Raw genomic sequence first — 19,914 nt, forward strand, 5'->3', positions numbered from 1 at the left:
AGGAATAGCGTTGCGCGTAGCCACAGGAAAACAGCGGGACAGATGTTGCTCACTGTGCAAAGATGATAGCCACGTCTGTAGCCAGTATCTCTCCACGATGGCACGTGCCGATGCGTCGATGAAAGTGCTGAAAAATGGTAGATAGCCGCTTCAGTTGCTTGTACGCGTGTCCGCTGCTGCTGCCAAAGTGTCAGGAATAGCGTTGCGCGTAGCCACTGGAAAACAGCGGGACAGATGTTGCTCACTGTGCAAAGATGATAGCCACGTCTGTAGCGAGTATCTCTCCACGATGGCACGTGCCGATGCGTCGATAAAAGTGCTGAAAAATGGTAGATAACCGATTCAGTGTGTTGTACGCGTGTCCGCTGCTGCTGCCAAAGTGGCAGAAATAGCGTTGCGCGTAGCCACAGGAAAACAGCGGGACAGATGTTGCTCACTGAGCAAAGATGATAGCCACGTCTGTAGCGGGTATCTCTCCACGATGGCACGTGCCGATGCGTCGATGAATGTGCTGAAAAATGGTAGATAGCCGCTTCAGTTGGTTGTACGCGTGTCCGCTGCTGCTGCCAAAGTGTCAGGAATAGCGTTGCGCGTAGCCACAGGAAAACAGCGGGACAGATGTTGCTCACCGTGCAAAGATGATAGCCACGTCTGTAGCGAGTATCTCTCCACGATGGCACGTGCCGATGCGTGGATGAAAGTGCTGAAAAATGGTAGATAGCCGCTTCAGTTGGTTGTACGCGTGTCCGCTGCTGCTGCCAAAGTGTCAGGAATAGCGTTGCGCGTAGCCACAGGAAAACAGCGGGATAGATGTTGCTCACTGTGCAAAGATGATAGCCACGTCTGTAGCGAGTATCTCTCCACGATGGCACGTGCCGATGCGTCGATGAAAGTGCTGAAAAATGGTAGATAGCCGCTTCAGTTGGTTGTACGCGTGTCCGCTGCTGCTGCCAAAGTGTCAGGAATAGCGTTGCGCGTAGCCACAGGAAAACAGCGGGACAGATGTCGCTCACTGTGCAAATATGATAGCCTCGTCTGTAGCGAGTATTTCTCCACGATGGCACGTCCGATGCGTCGATGAAAGTGCTGAAAAATGGTAGATAGCCGCTTCAGTTGGTTGTACGCGTGTCCGCTGCTGCTGCCAAAGTGTCAGGAATAGCGTTGCGCGTAGCCACAGGAAAACAGCGGGACAGATGTTGCTCACTGTGCAAAGATGATAGCCACGTCTGTAGCGAGTATCTCTCCACGATGGCACGTGCCGATGCGTCAATGAAAGTGCTGAAGAAAGTCGCAAAATTGGAGTAACGTGAAGGCTTGGTGAATGAAAACAGGTAAGGCAGGCGCCAAGGCAGCCGGCGGTACAGGAGAAGACGTTCACCGGCAAGGCACCAAGTATAGGTAGAGGCCAACGTCCAGTACCTGAAAAATGGTAGATAGCCGCTTCAGTTGGTTGTACGCGTGTCCGCTGCTGCTGCCAAAGTGTCAGGAATAGCTTTGCGCGTAGCCACAGGAAAACAGCGGGACAGATGTTGCCCACTGTGCAAGGATAGCCACGTCTGTAGCGAGTATCTCTCCACGATGGAACGTGCCGATGCGTCGATGAAAGTGCTGAAAAATGGTAGATAGCCGCTTCAGTTGATTGTACGCGTGTCCGCTGCTGCTGCCAAAGTGTCAGGAATAGAGTTGCGCGTAGCCACAGGATAACAGCTGGACAGATGTTGCTCACTGTGCAAAGATGTTAGCCACGTCTGTAGCGAGTATCTCTCCACGATGGCACGTGCCGATGCGTCGATGAAAGTGCTGAAAAATGGTAGATAGCCGCTTCAGTTGATTGTACGCGTGTCCGCTGCTGCTGCCAAAGTGTCAGGAATAGAGTTGCGCGTAGCCACAGGATAACAGCGGGACAGATGTTGCTCACTGTGCAAAGATGATAGCCACGTCTGTAGCGAGTATCTCTCCACGATGGCACGTGCCGATGCGTCGATGAAAGTGCTGAAAAATGGTAGATAGCCGCTTCAGTTGATTGTACGCGTGTCCGCTGCTGCTGCCAAAGTGTCAGGAATAGAGTTGCGCGTAGCCACAGGATAACAGCGGGACTGATGTTGCTCACTGTGCAAAGATGATAGCCACGTCTGTAGCGAGTATCTCTCCACGATGGTACGTGCCGATGCGTCGATGAAAGTGCTGAAAAATGGTAGATAGCCGCTTCACTTGATTGTACGCGTGTCCGCTGCTGCTGCCAAAGTGTCAGGAATAGAGTTGCGCGTAGCCACAGGATAACAGCGGGACAGATGTTGCTCACTGTGCAAAGATGATAGCCACGTCTGTAGCGAGTATCTCTCCACGATGGCACGTGCCGATGCGTTGATGAAAGTGCTGAAAAATGGTAGATAGCCGCTTCAGTTGATTGTACGCGTGTCCGCTGCTGCTGCCAAAATGCCAGGAATAGAGTTGCGCGTAGCCACAGGATAACAGCGGGACAGATGTTGCTCACTGTGCAAAGATGATAGCCACGTCTGTAGCGAGTATCTCTCCACGATGGCACGTGCCGATGCGTCGATGAAAGTGCTGAAAAATGGTAGATAGCCGCTTCAGTTGATTGTACGCGTGTCCGCTGCTGCTGCCAAAGTGTCAGGAATAGAGTTGCGCGTAGCCACAGGATAACAGCGGGACAGATGTTGCTCACTGTGCAAAGATGATAGCCACGTCTGTAGCGAGTATCTCTCCACGATGGCACGTGCCGATGCGTCGATGAAAGTGCTGAAAAATGGTAGATAGCCGCTTCAGTTGATTGTACGCGTGTCCGCTGCTGCTGCCAAAGTGTCAGGAATAGAGTTGTGCGTAGCCACAGGATAACAGCGGGACAGATGTTGCTCACTGTGCAAAGATGATAGCCACGTCTGTAGCGAGTATCTCTCCACGATGGCACGTGCCGATGCGTCGATGAAAGTGCTGAAGAAAGTCGCAAAATTGGAGTAACGTGAAGGCTTGGTGAATGAAAACAGTAAGGCATTCGCCAAGGCAGCCGGCGGTACAGGAGAAGACGTTCACCGGCAAGGCACCAAGTATAGGTAGAGGCCAACGTCCAGTATTTATTTATTTATTCATACTGCAGACCCAGTGAAGGGTCCTGGCAGGAGGGGCAATAATTCCAAAAGAAAACAGAAAAGCATAAAGTGCAAAAACATGAACATAATATATACACGAGTACAAGCAAGACAGCAAATCAATCCACGGCCTTTTCTAAGCAATCGAAGTCCTGAAGGGATGATAATGGCAGGTTATTCCATTCGGTTATGGTGCGCGGGAAAAAAGAAAATTTGAAAATGTTAGTTCTGGCAAAGTAAGGTGTTAGTGATTCGGTGTGCGTATTTCTTGTTGCCCTAGACGACGCCGGTTTAAGATACAAATCGGGAGCCATTGATAATTTATTATTTTTAGTAGAAAGAGGAATTTTAGCCTGTGTATTCTGCGCCGAGGTTCAAGGGACTGTATGTTATGTTTAAGCATTAGGGTAGATGGTGAGTCAGTGCTGCGATATTTAGAAAATATAAACCGAACAGCCTTGCGTTGAATTCTTTCGAGAACATTGATGTTAGTTTTAGTGTGTGGATCCCAAACAGTGCACGCGTACTCAAGTTTAGGTCTAATCATTTGACGTCGGAAGGAGCTTGTTTTAACTTATGTCTAAGAAAACAAAGGTTACGGAAAAAAGATGAGCATACAGTGTCAATATGTTTGTTCCAGCTAAGTTTATTCGTTAGTGTTACACCGAGGTATCTGTAATCTTCGACTTCTGAAAGGTTCCGGGTGGGAAGACTGTATGAATATGAATGGCGGTTCTTTTTGTTCGTAATCCGCATAAATACTGTCTTGTCAGCGTTTAATTCCATTCCCCATTTATTACACCATTCGCTAATACTCTATAAGTTAAAACTAAGTAAAATCTGGTCGCCTGGAACATTAATTTCATTATACAAAGCACAATCATCGGCAAACAATCTAATTTGAACAGGGTGAGTAATGACGTCGGTAATATCATTAATATAGATAAGAAAGAGTAGAGGCCCAAGGACACTGCCCTGCGGGACACCGGAGGTTACTGGAAGTTGGCTGGAACAGTGACCATCGATACTGACATATTGAAATCGGTCGGATAAATAAGCTGAAACCCAGTTAATAATAAATGAAGGGAGACCAATTGTTTCTAGTTTATGGATAAGTTTACTGTGCGGAACTAAATCAAAGGCTTTCTTAAAATCTAGAAATATTACGTCTACTTGGCCGGAATGGTCAAGAACCTGAGCAAAATCGTGAATGACAGATGTAAGCTGGGTGACTGTGGAAAAGCCTTTCCGAAATCCATGCTGGAATGGCGATAATATGGTGTTGTCATCAAGAAAGGTTTTTATGTAATTAGCTATAATATGTTCAAGAAGTTTGCAGCATGAAGAGGTCAACGATATGGGGCGATAATTATTAAACAATGCGGCGTCACCTTTCTTATGTATGGGTACTACACGGGCAACCCTCCAGTCAGAAGGCAGACTTGAAGACAAGAGAGAAGCTCGAAAAATGATCGTAAGAAAGTGAGAAATCATTTCAGCATAACGATGTAAGTACCTGAAAAATGGTAGATAGCCGCTTCAATTGGTTGTACGCGTGTGCGCTGCTGCTGCCAAAGTGTCAGGAATAGCGTTGCGCGTAGCCACAGGAAAACAGCGGGACAGATGTTGCTCACTGTGCAAAGATAATAGCCACGTCTGTAGCGAGTATCTCTCCACGATGGCACGTGCCGATGCGTCGATGAAAGTGCTGAAAAATGGTAGATAACCGCTTCAGTTGGTTGTACGCGTGTCCGCTGCTGCTGCCAAAGTGTCAGGAATAGCATTGCGCGTAGCCACAGGAAAACAGCGGGACAGATGTTGCTCACTGTGCAAAGATAATAGCCACGTCTGTAGCGAGTATCTCTCCACGATGGCACGTGCCGATGCGTCGATGAAAGTGCTGAAGAAAGTCGCAAAATTGGAGTAACGTGAAGGCTTGGTGAATGAAAACAGGTAAGGCAGGCGCCAAGGCAGCCGGCGGTACAGGAGAAGACGTTCACCGGCAAGGCACCAAGTATAGGTAGAGGCCAACGTCCAGTACCTGAAAAATGGTAGATAGCCGCTTCAGTTGGTTGTACGCGTGTCCGCTGCTGCTGCCAAAGTGTTAGGAATAGCGTTGCGCGTAGCCACAGGAAAACAGCGGGACAGATGTTGCTCACTGTGCAAAGATGATAGCCACGTCTGTAGCGAGTATCTCTCCACGATGGCACGTGCCGATGCGTCGGTGAAAGTGCTGAAAAATGGTAGATAGCCGCTTCAGTTGGTTGTACGCGTGTCCGCTGCTGCTGCCAAAGTGTCAGGAATAGCGTTGCGCGTAGCCACAGGAAAACAGCGGGACAGATGTTGCTCACTGTGCAAAGATGATAGCCACGTCTGTAGCGAGTATCTCTCCACGATGGCACGTGCCGATGCGTCGATGAAAGTGCTGAAAAATGGTAGACAGCCGCTTCAGTTGGTTGTACGCGTGTCCGCTGCTGCTGCCAAAGTGTCAGGAATAGCGTTGCGCGTAGCCACAGGAAAACAGCGGGACAGATGTTGCTCACTGTGCAAAGATGATAGCCACGTCTGTAGCGAGTATCTCTCCACGATGGCACGTGCCGATGCGTCGATGAAAGTGCTGAAGAAAGTCGCAAAATTGGAGTAACGTGAAGGCTTGGTGAATGAAAACAGGTAAGGCAGGCGCCAAGGCAGCCGGCGGTAGAGCAGAAGACGTTCACCGGCAAGGCACCAAGTATAGGTAGAGGCCAACGTCCAGTACCTGAAAAATGGTAGATAGCCGCTTCAGTTGGTTGTACGCGTGTCCGCTGCTGCTGCCAAAGTGTCAGGAATAGCGTTGCGCGTAGCCACAGGAAAACAGCGGGACAGATGTTGCTCACTGTGCAAAGATGATAGCCACGTCTGTAGCGAGTATCTCTCCACGATGGCACGTGCCGATGCGTCGATGAAAGTGCTGAAAAATGGTAGACAGCCGCTTCAGTTGGTTGTACGCGTGTCCGCTGCTGCTGCCAAAGTGTCAGGAATAGCGTTGCGCGTAGCCACAGGAAAACAGCGGGACATATGTTGCTCACTGTGCAAAGATGATAGCCACGTCTGTAGCGAGTATCTCTCCACGATGGCACGTGCCGATGCGTCGATGAAAGTGCTGAAGAAAGTCGCAAAATTGGAGTAACGTGAAGGCTTGGTGAATGAAAACAGGTAAGGCAGGCGCCAAGGCAGCCGGCGGTACAGGAGAAGACGTTCACCGGCAAGGCACCAAGTATAGGTAGAGGCCAACGTCCAGTACCTGAAAAATGGTAGATAGCCGCTTCAGTTGGTTGTACGCGTGTCTGCTGCTGCTGCCAAAGTGTCAATGTTCAAGTGTCAAATGTTCAATCTATCCGTTTCTCGCTTGACGACATCCAGTTTACCTTGTGTCATGGATCTTACATTCCATGTTGCTATGTGAACTATCTCCTTACAACATCGGACTTTCCTTCCAGACACGTCCACAGCTGAGTGTCCTTTTGTCTTTAGCCCAGCCGCTCAATTCGTCCTGGAGCTACTAGGAATAGCCCTTTGTTCATCCCCAGTAACATGTGGGACACCTTCCAACCTGGGGGGCTCATCTTCCGGCCCCCTATCATTAATGCTATTGTGACTGGCCATAGGGTTTTCTTGGCAGAAAATACTGGAGTGGGTTGCCATTACCTTCTCCAGTGGATCACATTTTGTCAGAACTCTCTGCCGTGACCTGTCTGTCTTGGGTGGCCTTACACAGCAGAGCTCACGACTTCATCGAGTTTCGCAAGCCCCTCCGCCACGACAAGGCAGTGATCCACGAAGGGGATATTTGGATTACTGGCTACCAACACCAGCTGTTAGCCCTGGTAGCTCGACTGGCTCTACGTTCGGTACAAACTTACTTTTAAAGTGTGGGATTGTCTCTATCAGTGGCAAATTCCGGCTTTATTCCGTCTCCAAGTATAGGAAGACGTCATTCGCGGTTAAAGATAGACCTTGGCCACTCTTCCGTTCGTCAATTCAACCACACGCGTTTTCTGGGTGTCATTATTGATTCTCGTCTACAGTGGCGAAAAGCTGTCGACGAGATTCTCTCATCTCTATCATCGCGTCTCAAGCTCCTCCGCCACGATAAGGCAGTGATCCATGAAGTGGGCAAAGCGAAGATCTCTCCCATATTACTCCAACTAACCCGATCCTGTGTTAGCTGCATCCACTTGAGCCCTGCTAACATCTTTTTGTCCCTGCCTAGGTAACTTTCTGGCGCCCCCTGCTATGCTTCCCTTTCTTTGGAATCCAATTTGTTACCCTAAGCTACCATCGGTTATCCTCTCTTCGTACTACGTTTCCTGCCCATGCCCATTTTCTTTTTCTTGATTTCTACTAGAATGTCGTTAACTCAAATTATTTCTCTGACTCATTCTGCACGCTTGCTATCTCTTAACGTTACCACTACCATTTTTCGTTCCATAGCCCTCTGCGTTGCACTCAGCCTAAGTTGAACCCCCTTCGTTTGCCTTCACGTTTCAGCCCAAGGGAGTACAGGTATGATGTAACGAATGTATACTTTCCTCTTGAGCGATGTCATAAATCTGATAGTCATAACCTGCGAGTACTTGCCAAAATGCGCTCCATCCTCATCTATTCTCCTGGTTGTTCCCTTTCATGGTCGGGATCTGCGGTCAGTACCTGACCTAAGGAGACATATTCAGTGTTTCGCTGCCTATTGTAAACGGGAGAGGGTTGGTTTGTTCTTTTCCTTTCTATGCGCTATCTCTATGATTACATTATTCTTTCAGATTGATCAAAAGCAAGAAAAATGTCTATGCAGTTTTTTTGCTTCAGTGGCTGTTGGCTCTCTTTGTGCACAAAGTGCCACACACAGCCTGTATGTGATATGATAATGAGTCGATTCTGCATTGTAGTCGTACGGCGCCTGACCGTATTACCTAACGCAAGTTATCGTTAGGATATCGTGACATAGTTTTCAGCAAACTGAAAAATTGTGTAGGGAGAGCTATTGCAATTCATGGGTGGCAGCTCAAGCTTTACAGCACCTATCAGTACAGTTTGTACCTGCGGGCACATTAATCGATAGACCAGCGGGCTCGTATTTGTAGTTTCCGGCTGTGGCGGCCGAATACAAAAACGCTCGCGTGCTGTCTGATGTCAGCGCACAATCGAGAACCCCACGTCATCTAGTAATCTAATGCGGAGTGATGCATTGCGGCATGCTTCTCAGCCCAATTGCCGCTTCGTGATGCTGTGGTATTCCGCAAATCGCAGCCAATGAGTAGCCATTCAGAATGAGCCTAATCCCTCTCACGCTAATGAACTGAAATTTAATAGCGGCGATTGAGAAATTGTTGTTCCGATTAAAAAGGCAGCGGCCTCACGAAACCGTCAGTATGCAGCGGTAAAATTATATCTTTGGGTCAGTTGATGCCTTGACAACGTGGTGACTGCTGCGACCAGGATTGATTTACTACAGACAGGACACAAAACCCTACCCATGGTGTGGTTGTAGTGCTGCTTCCATGCGTGTTATATACCTTTCGCAAGATGTTCTGAAGTGTTTTCCCGTATCAGAATACCGTAATTCGAAATGTTTTGCTTCGTGGTAATAGAACGAGGCGGACGAAGTATGGCCATGTGGCGCGTGCTCGCTGTCGAAATCCTCGTGGCAACTTGTGCCTTAACGTCTTGTGTGTCCTGTGCTTGTGCCTTGTGATGTGTGCACGTCAGTGCTTTACGGGGTGCGAACGCCTTCTGATCCCGTGACGTCTTGGTGGATGTAAGGGCTTTGCCATACTCCCAATACTCCGCGTCCTAGACCATTGCTACCGGATCACCCTGGGATTGCACCATGAAGCGTCACAGTATAGTTGCTACAGCGGAACGGCTATGTTGGCTCAACCCTGCCAGTCGCGAATCCGCGCTGCGCCACTTTCGTGTCCATCCATGGCTCTACCCCGTGGCACCGACCTCTTTTCCGGCACGTCAGGCGAAAGCGTCAAATTGTTATCCATGTACGCATGTGCCAGAGCCCATAACATATGGGATGCCAGTGTGACGTTGGCAGGTAGTAGTAGTATGTGGTTATTTATTATGTATCCAAAAGAAATAAAAAGATGTTTGCCAGCCCCGGTATCTGTTATCTGATGTCTGAAGCACCTGAACTGGGGCGGCTGAAAAAAAGGGATAGTGAGGCAGCGGTAGAGGATCAAAGAGGTTAGCGACAGGGAGAATACACTATGGTACTATGTAGAGTATTTTGCTTGAGGCCCGCCCGCAAATATCTTAGGTTACTGAGTTCTCGGCACATCGGGCGAGCCTCCGTAGTAGCCGAATTTTTTTTTTTTTTAATTTGTTCGGCACGGTGAGACGAAGGTACGACATGCACGAGGAGGAACTAACGGGCTAGGACGTCTTCAATGAAAAGCTTCGTGCTCTGTTCCGACAATCAGATGAATTGAAGGTGGCGCTAATAAAAATTCAGTTTCGACAGCACGCTACGTCGCGTATATTCAATACATATTTTCCTTCTGCCACCAATATGGTACCGCCATGACGGAATCGGTGAAGGTAGGCCACATACTGATAGGGATTGCGGACGACGCTTTCCATTTGCTCCTCTGGGCTGTAATTTAGCCACGGATGTCATCACCAAGGAGGATCATCGCTTTGAGAAAGTTAAAAGCCAGCACATATTCAAGCAGTTTCCTAAGCTTCCTCAAGTGGAAGCGTCATCATATCAGGAGCCAGAAACTACCATAGCAAAACTGCTGCTTCGCCCATTAAATTTGTAGACACTGCCACGCGAATCGTTGCTGCGAACTGGAGGCATTCGTTCTCACCGTCCCTGACTACCACTTGATCGATGTGTCGCTTATTCAGGACGTCGCGCGCGAAGAACTTGCGAACTTTTACCTCTCACCAGCGGTCTGTTTCGTTGCGAACCCTAGCCTCCGGCCACCCAGCACCAACGTTTTCCGTTCCAGAGCTTCATATGCTCCTTGCTACTGAAATCCGCTTCTGCGTCTGCCACATTTCCTGGCATTACCGCGGCACATGGGATCAGATTCCTCAAAACGAGCTTACTATTGCTGCCGTCCAGAAACACCCCGCCGTTCTTCGCCCTTATCCGGGCTGACCACTCCGATGCACGCCTCTTCGGTTTTCCTGTTGCCCAACTACATAAGCCTGTCATTCGCGATCGATGTTTCCGCCTCGGCCCTCAGCTACTGCCTCTTACTGATCTGATTTGATGCAGCTTCCGAAAGTGACGCTGCATCTGTGACCCGGGCGACCCATAACCTCTACAAACCGCCTGACTGAACTGACATTTCTGTTAAACATGTCCCTATGTGTGCCATACTGGCACTGGAGCACATATCTCCATTGTAAATTAAGACGTTCGTCTTCACATGCGCCAAGTTCTAACACCTGCTCAATCTCGGGTGCTTGCTGCGGACGGGGGAACGGTTGATGATGACGAACTCTGTGGCCTCCTGTGCAGTTCACTGGTTTGATCCCTTGTGCTCATGACCTCATTCTCGGCCTAGATTTTCTGTCGGAACACTTAGCTCTGATCAACTGCTTGCAAGGCGTTCTGCACCTAGCTCGATCCTGAAGCCTCCTATGCGGCGATTGTAATCGCCCGACCAAGTTTCTCGGTCATCACAAGCCGCATCATACGTTGCCTTGTGTCGCACCCTGAATATCCCTGTTTATGAGGACAGCTTAGCAACAGAGTTACACTGCGAATTACGCCGCTACATTCAAGGAGAACATTGTCTCTGCTGTTCCTCGACCCCAAGGGCTTCCGTTCAGATTTTTCATGGCAATGCGGTCACCTTTTGGTTTCTGTCAAGTCGCTGACCATACTTAAGCTCCATCAGAACCTCCAGGTCTCCGACCGGCGCAATCATGACAATGGTGGCCTCAGATTTGCACTGGGACCAATCTAGTCAGCTCTGTACGCTTCCATATCTTCGACCTCAATAAAAAAGGCCCTTGGCCAGGCTATTGATTTCACGCACTGCGTTGACATACGCGGCGACCTTCCTATCCCACGCCGGCCATACCGAGTGTCCCATGCTGACGACATGGCATACATGCGGAGGTGACAAAAATGGCAGAAAGCAATATTATTGAGCCCTCTCACAGTCTTAAGGATTCTCGAGTCGTCCTGGACCATAAAAGATGATTCGCGGTGCTTTTTTGTGGATAATCATCTATACAGGGTGACCAAGCTAACTTTAGCCAAGGGTTAAAAAATAAAATATTTGAGAGAGGCCAGAAAAACCCCTTTTATAAGCTGCCAGCCGTTTGGCACACAATAGTCAATTTTTGTTTTGCAATTACCTGATTAGTAATTAACAATTTTTCTAATTTGCTGTTGCCTTGAGACAATTAATGTGATTCTCAAAGTTGAAGAGCACCTTCTGTAACCCCCATCCCATTTATTTTCAATAAAAAAGGCTCACGTGTAATTTTTTTCCAAGTTCTAAACAAAGCCCGCGAAATAAAACAAATATCACTCAACTAACGCATTCGCGCGCCGTGGTTGCGGTGCTGTCAATAGGGGTATCAGTGAACGAAAGGGCCCGTTGCAGCGGGACGCCGATATGTTTGCGATGGCACGATAGAAGTGGTTTCTCTGGCCTCAAATGTTTAATTCTGTAACACTTGGCTAAATTTAGCTTGGACACCATGTATGAGATCGTCATGTATAAAGGGCAAGGTCTGATCGCGCTTTCGCTCGGGAAAAAGCTCGAAACTGCTCCAATAACAGCATTGTCTCAGCGTTAACCGCGCAGCAATCGATGAATGTCTACTGTATAGTGTTCAGGGGCGCGCTCCCAATTTTCGAGCTGAATAGAGCGCTACTTGGGCGTCTTCGAGACGCCGTGTGTTGATCAGCTCCATTAACAGTCGCGTCTCTTCATCAGCGGCGCCGCGTGGGAGAGACGGCTGTGCCGCAGAGTGTTTCCCGGAAACGGGCTCTCCCTGGTAGAGGGGAGCGCAGCTACTGTCGCGTTTTGACCGCAAGTTGACCAAAACGCCCGGGAGGTAAGAAAGTCTCGCATAGAGTCTCGCATTCCGAGTGGGCTCGTCACAGAGTCACGGCTCATCATCGCGCAAAACCAGAAGACAGCAAGGGGAACATTGTGCATAGAAGAATATTCCGAACCCTCTATTCTTGGAAGCTGCAACGAAAGAAAGTCGACAAAGACAATCTCGGGAGGTGATGTATCGGTCGGCACATCAATTTCTGACACGCAAAAGGAGTCACTCGTCGCGGTGATTAACGAGTACCGCGACTGCTTCGCAAAGTGCCTTTCAGAAATCGTGTTCACACGCGCAACTGAAATGAGGATTGAGGTAAACACGCAATCTCCGGTAACGTACCGCCCATACCGCCTAGCACACACGGAAAGACTGGTCGAGAGGTACAAAAGAATGATAACGCCCGCCATTGCAGAACGAAACGAGACGGAGAGAACTGGGGCGCAACTTCAACGCTGGTGCAATGGGGAATCAACAATGCAATAAACTAAGCTATGGAGGTGACGCCATTCTATCTGCTTTTCAGCTTTCGTTCACGGAAAGTAACAGGAGACGCTGTTGAGTACGCCATCACTGGAGCCACGGGAGGCGGCAAACGAGAATGCCCGCCGGGACCGCGAGAAACAGGAGTTAGAGCAAGTGACAAGAGACAGCGCTGAGCTATCAACCTAGGCGACATGGTGTCGATGATCGAGAGGGAGCCAGTTGCAACGGCGCTGTCGCGCACGTTGTGTCCAAAGTACAGGGGACTTACGGATGTGCAAGACCTCCCTGAGCTACAACGAACCTGGCTTTACTACGAAGGCGTGGTGGTGGCTTAACCGCTGGGAACCGCGGCCACCGGCGGTTCGTCTTCTGACACCGAAAGCGACGATTGCAAGCAGCCTACAAGTAAGAAAAAAGGAGAACACGCAAGACCTCAGTCACCTCATTAACCGAGGGTGGTTGAAAAGCAAAGGATGTCCGACTCCGCTGCGGTGTCGCTCTCACATTACTCGGCTGCTCCGGTCTTCGGCATCTGGTGGGAGAGGGTTTGTTGAGGGGGACCGAGTGGACTATGCCGCCGCCGAAAGGAAAGGGGTAGTGTGTGCTTGTACGCCGTTAGAGCGAGTGTTGACGAATCGAAGGGACAATGAATCTGTTCCGTTGCTTTTGTTTTACGACGTTGTCGGCTATACAAGGCTTTGCGAAGTTGCTCGCATCCTCACAGAATTTCCTAAAAAAGGTTGTCATTTTCTTCCGGGGTCCTCCGAAGAAACGAGGCGTTAGGCGATCCATTTCTAATAGCCTATCGTCCGTCCCATCCGACCCTTCACTTGAACCGCTTTGCTTTCGTGGGCGGCACTTTATAATGTGGGAACTTTCACCCCACTAGCAGCGACCTCCTCCTCATCGTCTTCAAGCATTGTCATTCTCCCCGAACTACATAAATGTTCGGCGACAGACGTGGTCGCATGTGCGCGAAACGTCCAGCGTTTCGCAGCATTAAGCTGGTGCTTGCGGTGAGTTACAGCGTCGCAGGGGGCCTACAACTCCTCCAGCTGGCTTTCTTCAGCTTATCGACATCCCTCCAGAGCTGTTCTACCATGTCGGACTGGAGCTTCCCTTACCGTCCTGCGCCGATCCGTTTTTGGAAATGGGTGGTTTGTGGTAGCCACATATTATGCCATTTGGTACACGCACGCTGCATAGCAGTTCTGCTGATGACGTGAACGACTTCCTTCTTTGCGACCTAATTTCTCATCATGGCGCTCCTCACCTACCTACTGCGGCCGCACCTTTCTTTCAGCAGTTGTGAACGAGATCCTTCGCGCGTACAAGTTGATCACCACTTACCACATGCTCGCCATGTACACCCTCCCATTTGTTTAACCTGAACGCACGAGCGTCGACCGCCGAGTCGATAAGCACCGTACGACGGAACACAGCGGCGAAATGAGCGAGAATACGCGCGTGTGCGAAGTGAGCACTCAGGTGCAGCTGTCCTTTGCCAGGCTGTTACGGGAACCGGATTCAATCCCACCTGCTTTTTTGCGCGCTATCGCATTTCTTTGTTTTCTGCATGCCGCTTGGAAAAGATTAGAAACGTCCACATGGTACCGCCTGCCCTTTAATTTGCCGCAGGAAAGTGTTACGTGACCCATAGCAAGAAAAAAGAATACTGAAAACCATTTAGTATAAATCAGTGAGCGTATATCGCATTCTTTTACCGCTTATTTATAAATTTATGAAAACGTTCAAAAAAGAAAAAAAGGATGATGACGATAACGGTGCTCAAAAGAAGCAGGGGTGAGGTCCCGTTCCCAGAACAGCCTGGCAAAGGACAACTGCACCGGAGTGCTCATTGAGCGCACGCGCGTATTCTCGCTCATTTCGCCGCTGTGCGCCGTCATACGGCGCTTATCGACTCGACGGTCGACGCTCGTACTCTCATGTTAAAAAAATGGGAGGGTGTACATCTCATCTCACCACTGTGTTACGTCGCCCTCCCATCGTTACATTTCCATACAATTCATTCCGCCATGGCACTGGCGGCTATTCCTCACTTTATCTCTTGTAAGGCCGCGATCCTCAATAACCTCTTGACACCGCGGATCATCACACATATGTTCACGTGCCTTCTGAATGCGATTGCAATAGCGTCAAATCACGGTATTCCGTCTTCAGGCCTGTCGAGCTTCTCAGCAGGACCACTACAACATCCGTCACCTGGCCGCCTCCTCCTTACCTGGGCCCCTTAATTGTGCGGCCCCGGGCGTTGAGCTGTCAGCAAAGGTTTTTAGCTCTACTCTCACACTGCAACACTCAAGGTCATTCACTTGCGTGTTTGACTTTGAACCGCCGGGCGTTCTTCTTCCTCGTTATAATGGCCCGTTTCGTCTTCCTCGTCCTTCCCGGAGCCACCGCTGTGATACCATGTGACTAGGCGGGGGACCAAACATCTTTACACCCTTAAAGGTGTGTGTAACGCTATTCCCGGGCTAGCAGCCCATGAGTAGAGTAGCACTGCTTCGCAGTGAAACATCCTTCGTTGTGCAAATGTCATTTGTTTGGCGTCGAAAAGCGGATGCTGTGTTCTGTTGAGGCCGCAGAGCGCCAGCAGTCACAGTGCTCAGGACACTGTTGCAGCTCTCTTTGGCTTTCAAACCGCATTTGTCTATTTCGCTTTTTCTATATGCCCCCTTGCATTTTACACAACGCAGGGTAGCCAACCAGAAACCCCTGATTGTTAACCGCCGTTGCTTACCCCTGCTTTGCGGTTTTTCACGTTTTTCACGGTTTTTCACGGGGACACCCGAGTGCCCTTTCTGCGCCCAAAAAGGTGCACAAATGTTTAGTGTGTGCGTGTTCACCCAGTTTATTGATCTCGTTTAATGTTTAGGAAATTGAACGGCAAGAACCGGAAGGAAACTGCGTGGTGATGTCGTCTCAGCTGTTATTGGTATATGAGTTTTCATACCTGCGTGGTGGTCACGCAACAACCAAGTCTGCACGTAGATGTCGATGCTTATGTCTCTTATTCGAAGGAGTACGCGTTGGTGTATTCCTTCTCTCGCCGCTCGCCTCTCAGTGTCTGTTCTTTACGCCTAAAGGCCGGTCCATATGCAAACGACTGAGCGAACTGAGTGGCGATCGGCATCGACAGACCAAAAAATTTCCAGCCTGTCGGAACTGCTTCGCTATCGACGCTCGAGCCGCCGCGGCGTACAAGCTTAAGCGCTTGTTTTGGCTATGCTATCTATGCCGTCTGCCGTTGCCGCGATGGTCGGGCCAGCTCTAGAAATAGCCACTAAGCGCTGCGTCTGAAGCGAGTAAGTGTCGCCCTAACCGCATCCTTTCTGCCCGCCTATGCCGAGGCGGAAGTGCTTTAGACGTCAGCATGCGATCTCGCTGCACCTCGTATTTGTATGGTTTACTGCGCTGAAAGTAGCCTAAATGGGGTCCCTTGGCCAATTGGTCGCGTCCGGTCGTCCGGAAGCTAGTCGTGGGATTGCGTATTGTCGCGCTTAATTGTAGTTCTTATTTACAAGAGCAGGGGTATCCCGACCGATTTGCATGCTTTTTAAGAGAAGGCCGGAATGCAAGATTTCAGTACTTTTCTTCCTCAACAGCCCGTATTCACGCTCCCTTTGCGCTCATAGCACAAGACTCTCAAATGCTTTGTTATTATTGAGGCGAGATAGGGGGGGGGGGGGGGGGCAAAGTTTTGGGCCAGCGTTGTTTGTTTTAAAAGTACTCATACTAGTTCGTGAAACACGGTGACGGCATGTGTTTAAAATCTTGATGACTGGCTTTTACAATTATTTATGCTTATGTTTATAGCATGCAGCTCAGCCACCAGGAAGGCGTCTGATCGCTATTAAAAACAAGCTGCTCAATCAAGTAAACAGACCTTGCGGGCGCTAATCCGCATTGCTAAGTTGCGAGGGACAGGGCTGTGAGGACAAGAAACGGCCTTGAAGTAGTCTTCCATGCACTGTTGCTTTCGCTGTGGACAAGCGCTGAATCGCAGATCGTTCCTTCGTGTCCTTTTTGCTTATAGTTCGGCATCTTGTATCTGCGTGGCTTAGCGATTCGTAGGCAGTACGCGTAATATGTGCATGGCATCATACTGCGTACGCGCGCCTACTTCTCGAAGCTGTCCCTTCTTGCAGTCTTACATACTCTGGCTTGTTGACCGCAGCGTCCTGTCCTTTTTTCTTTTCTTTCTGTAGAGTCTTCGAAGACATTGAGGAAAGACGCTTCATTCCTGTGTTCTGGTTTGAAAATGTGAGTACGATTTCTCGTTAATTTCTCTGTTATTGTCTGGGTAAAACCTAAAGCCTTTTCCTTGGGGATACGGGAGGGGAAAGAACAGTAGAGGGTAGTTTTCTAAAAGCATTATGGACGCAAAAAAGAAAAGTCGAATTCAAATGATTGATTGGGGATATAATAGATTTTGTCACATATTTGCGCGAGCCTGGTGGCGTTTTGGAAACGCAAGCGCCCATAAGCACCTGCGAGAAACTCAATCATGTCCAGTTTCTTTAGACACCAGAACTAAACCTTAGCGGAAGAGCTTGAAAGCACGATAAGGGCAAAAAACGCCACTCAGCACTGCTTGTCATGACAATCACCAAAGCCAGTAGAAGCCCAATGACAGTCTGCACACGTTCGCGTGGAAAAAGCAGGCTCCAGTGCTGGGCAGTCAAGTGCCGCGCTGCTTGCACTCAAGCGCGGCACACGCGGGAGACGCTGAGCCGAGAGAGCGGCGGTGTCTCATCGTTATCGGCAGTGACACTTCGAGTGCAAAAGTGACGCAGTCGCTGCCTGGAAATGCCTATGTAATGCCAAGCTAAGCATCCACACAGGGCCTTACGCAGCTAGATGCACAGCAGAGGCGCTGCGTAACTTTTTGGGCATATTTTTTACATGCTGTTAAGAAAAAAACAACAACAAATAAATAGTGTGGTTATGTGGCACGCGAACATGAGGGTTTTGAAGACTACGATTCAGGCCCGCTGCAAAAGCGTGCTTTCATAACATGCTTTCCGCGATAGTCTGGTTCCGCGGTCCGTCGAAAACCAGTGTGGTGTGCGAAACGCTCAAAATTTCCGTTGTAACTTTTTTAGTGTGTGCATTGCTATAGACAACGTAATGGCAACAGCCGTGCAAGCTCCAAGCGTTTGCCCAAATTTCGTGCGCTTGCTTTAATCGCCGCTGATGTATATTCCCGGACGGGCAGTGTATCTGCTAAACAAGTCGTCCAGGCGCCTTCACGCGTCCGCAGCAGGCACTGCTTCGATGTCTATCACCAGAAGACTGCTATGTTGAAGGATCGAATCCCGGCTTCGGAGGCCGCATTTCAATGGAAGGCGCCCGTGTTCTGTGCGATTTCAGTGCACGTTAAAGAATCCCAGGTGGTCGAAATTTCCGTTGCCCTCCACTACGGCGTTTCCCATAGCATGAGTTGCTTCGGGACGTTGAAACCCGATAAACCAAACTAAACCAGATACTTCACACTGTTGTTTCGTCGCATTACATCGGCATCCGGTCGTCGCCACAGCCGGTTCTTATTCGTTTCCGCCTCTAATGAGGGATTTGTGCGGGGGAGTTTGGTGACTGCCGTGCGGTAGCGAGACGTCCGCACCCGTACGCCGTCTGTTGCAGCGTGGTGTTGCTGTCTTCTGGTCTGCATGCAGCGTGTTTGCGTGCCGGCGCGTGGAAGTGTCCAGCTTCAAGTCGCGTTGATAAATGCTTCTCGCAGTAGAAGTTTTCTATGCACGTTAAGCCTTTCCTAAACTTTTGAACGATAAAAGGGGACAAGATACCTTCGGTAAACACGCTTAGAGGGCTCGGTCTCCGGATACAGCGAACCAGTAAGAACATCGAAACGATTGAAAAACATTAAATCGAGTGTAGGCCGGACGTGTAGGCTAATCAAGAGAATAGAAAACAAACACGCCGGTTGTAAGTAGACGAACTTCTTGAGTCTAATTCAATAATTTCTAATCAGTAGGATCACGTTACGTGGCATCATACATACGTCTAGCCAAAGCAGAAAATTTGAAATCCTAATCAGGAAAAGGGTCAAAACCGCCCGGCCCTCCCTACGTGCGCATCGACCTACAACATTCTTAAAGGGCCACTGCCCAGGGAAGGCCCTTTTAAGCAAAGGAGCCCAGTGTTTCGATCAGGTACCGGAGATAGTCTGTGCAAAATGCTACAGTGACACGCGCGCCGCGCAAAGCATCGAAAATACAATTCAAAGCTCTCTCATGCTCTCCTTTGGGAAGCCAGCTTCCCCGTTTCCTGCGCTGGCCCGACGGGCCCCAGTAATGACGTACTACCGCGAACGACGTCCATTGGTCCGTCTCGCTGACTGACGGGAGAAGGATGGGTGTCTACCGCTCGCTGCGCGCTTTTTCCTCGCCACGGCCAGACTGAATCCAGCGGCGCGTGCTCCCTCGGCCGTTTTTTTTTCTTTTTTTTTTTTTCGCGCTCGCGGAGTGCCACGCCCCACCTCCCGCCAAACGCGAAGGAGGAAGGGGAATTTGTCTTGCGGAGGCTAGACGACCTCGGGCAGGAGAGTGAAAAACCTTTGCGAGGGAACGGAAGGAGAGACGCATGACAGAATCGGGTGATTGCGGTGGCTGTAACTGCGTTATTGGTTACTCCTTTCAAAAACATTTTGCGGCCTTGCGTTCTAGGGGCGAAGTCTCACAGTCACCGGGGAAGAAAATATTTTCGACCGGAGGGTGGACAGTGGGCCTTTAACATGAGCATTTCAAACGCTCTAGACCTCATTGAGGTCACCAAAGTAGCGCAACAGCAACCATTTCAACGCAGGCGATCGGGGCTAAAAATACTAGAAAAGCTAGGCTTCGAACCTAGACTTGAACTGACAAAGGATATCCTAAGTGACATAAGGAATCAAAATAATAATCCCGCCACTCCCAAGGTACATGCACCGGTGCATCATGAGGGTAGAAGAAAAGACAGCGAAATCTCTGCAGAAAATTTCTCCTACAGGCAAAACGGGGTTAAGAGGACGCGGCGGAATGCGAACGCAGGACGGCTTTCATAGCCCTCTCAACCAGGGATGACGGCTGCAGTATCCGACAGAGAGACGCAAGAGCGGCTGACCCTAATACAACAGAATGCAAGGGTGATAGTAACAGATTCCCAATTGGCTGTCCGATACTACAACGCAGGCAGGGTTTCCGCCGAAGTTCAAGCTGCCGGACAGTCACCG

At 49.6% G+C, this 19,914-nt stretch overlaps 1 protein-coding gene across 1 annotated transcript in view; it reads left to right on the top strand.

The window, feature by feature from the left end:
• LOC146171469 (protein croquemort-like) overlaps positions 1-19,914 on the top strand; it is a 238,867-nt gene that overhangs the window by 198,064 nt on the left and 20,889 nt on the right. Inside the window, exon 11 of the mRNA XM_084586513.1 lies at positions 16,895-16,949. Within this exon, the coding sequence (XP_084442639.1) occupies positions 16,895-16,949 (55 nt within the window). The remainder of the gene's footprint in view (positions 1-16,894; positions 16,950-19,914) is intronic.

Source organism: Amblyomma maculatum, unplaced genomic scaffold, assembly GCF_055883805.1.
Source record: "Amblyomma maculatum isolate TAMU_Amacu unplaced genomic scaffold, ASM5588380v1 scaffold_22, whole genome shotgun sequence".
Taxonomy (NCBI): Eukaryota; Metazoa; Arthropoda; class Arachnida; order Ixodida; family Ixodidae; genus Amblyomma; species Amblyomma maculatum.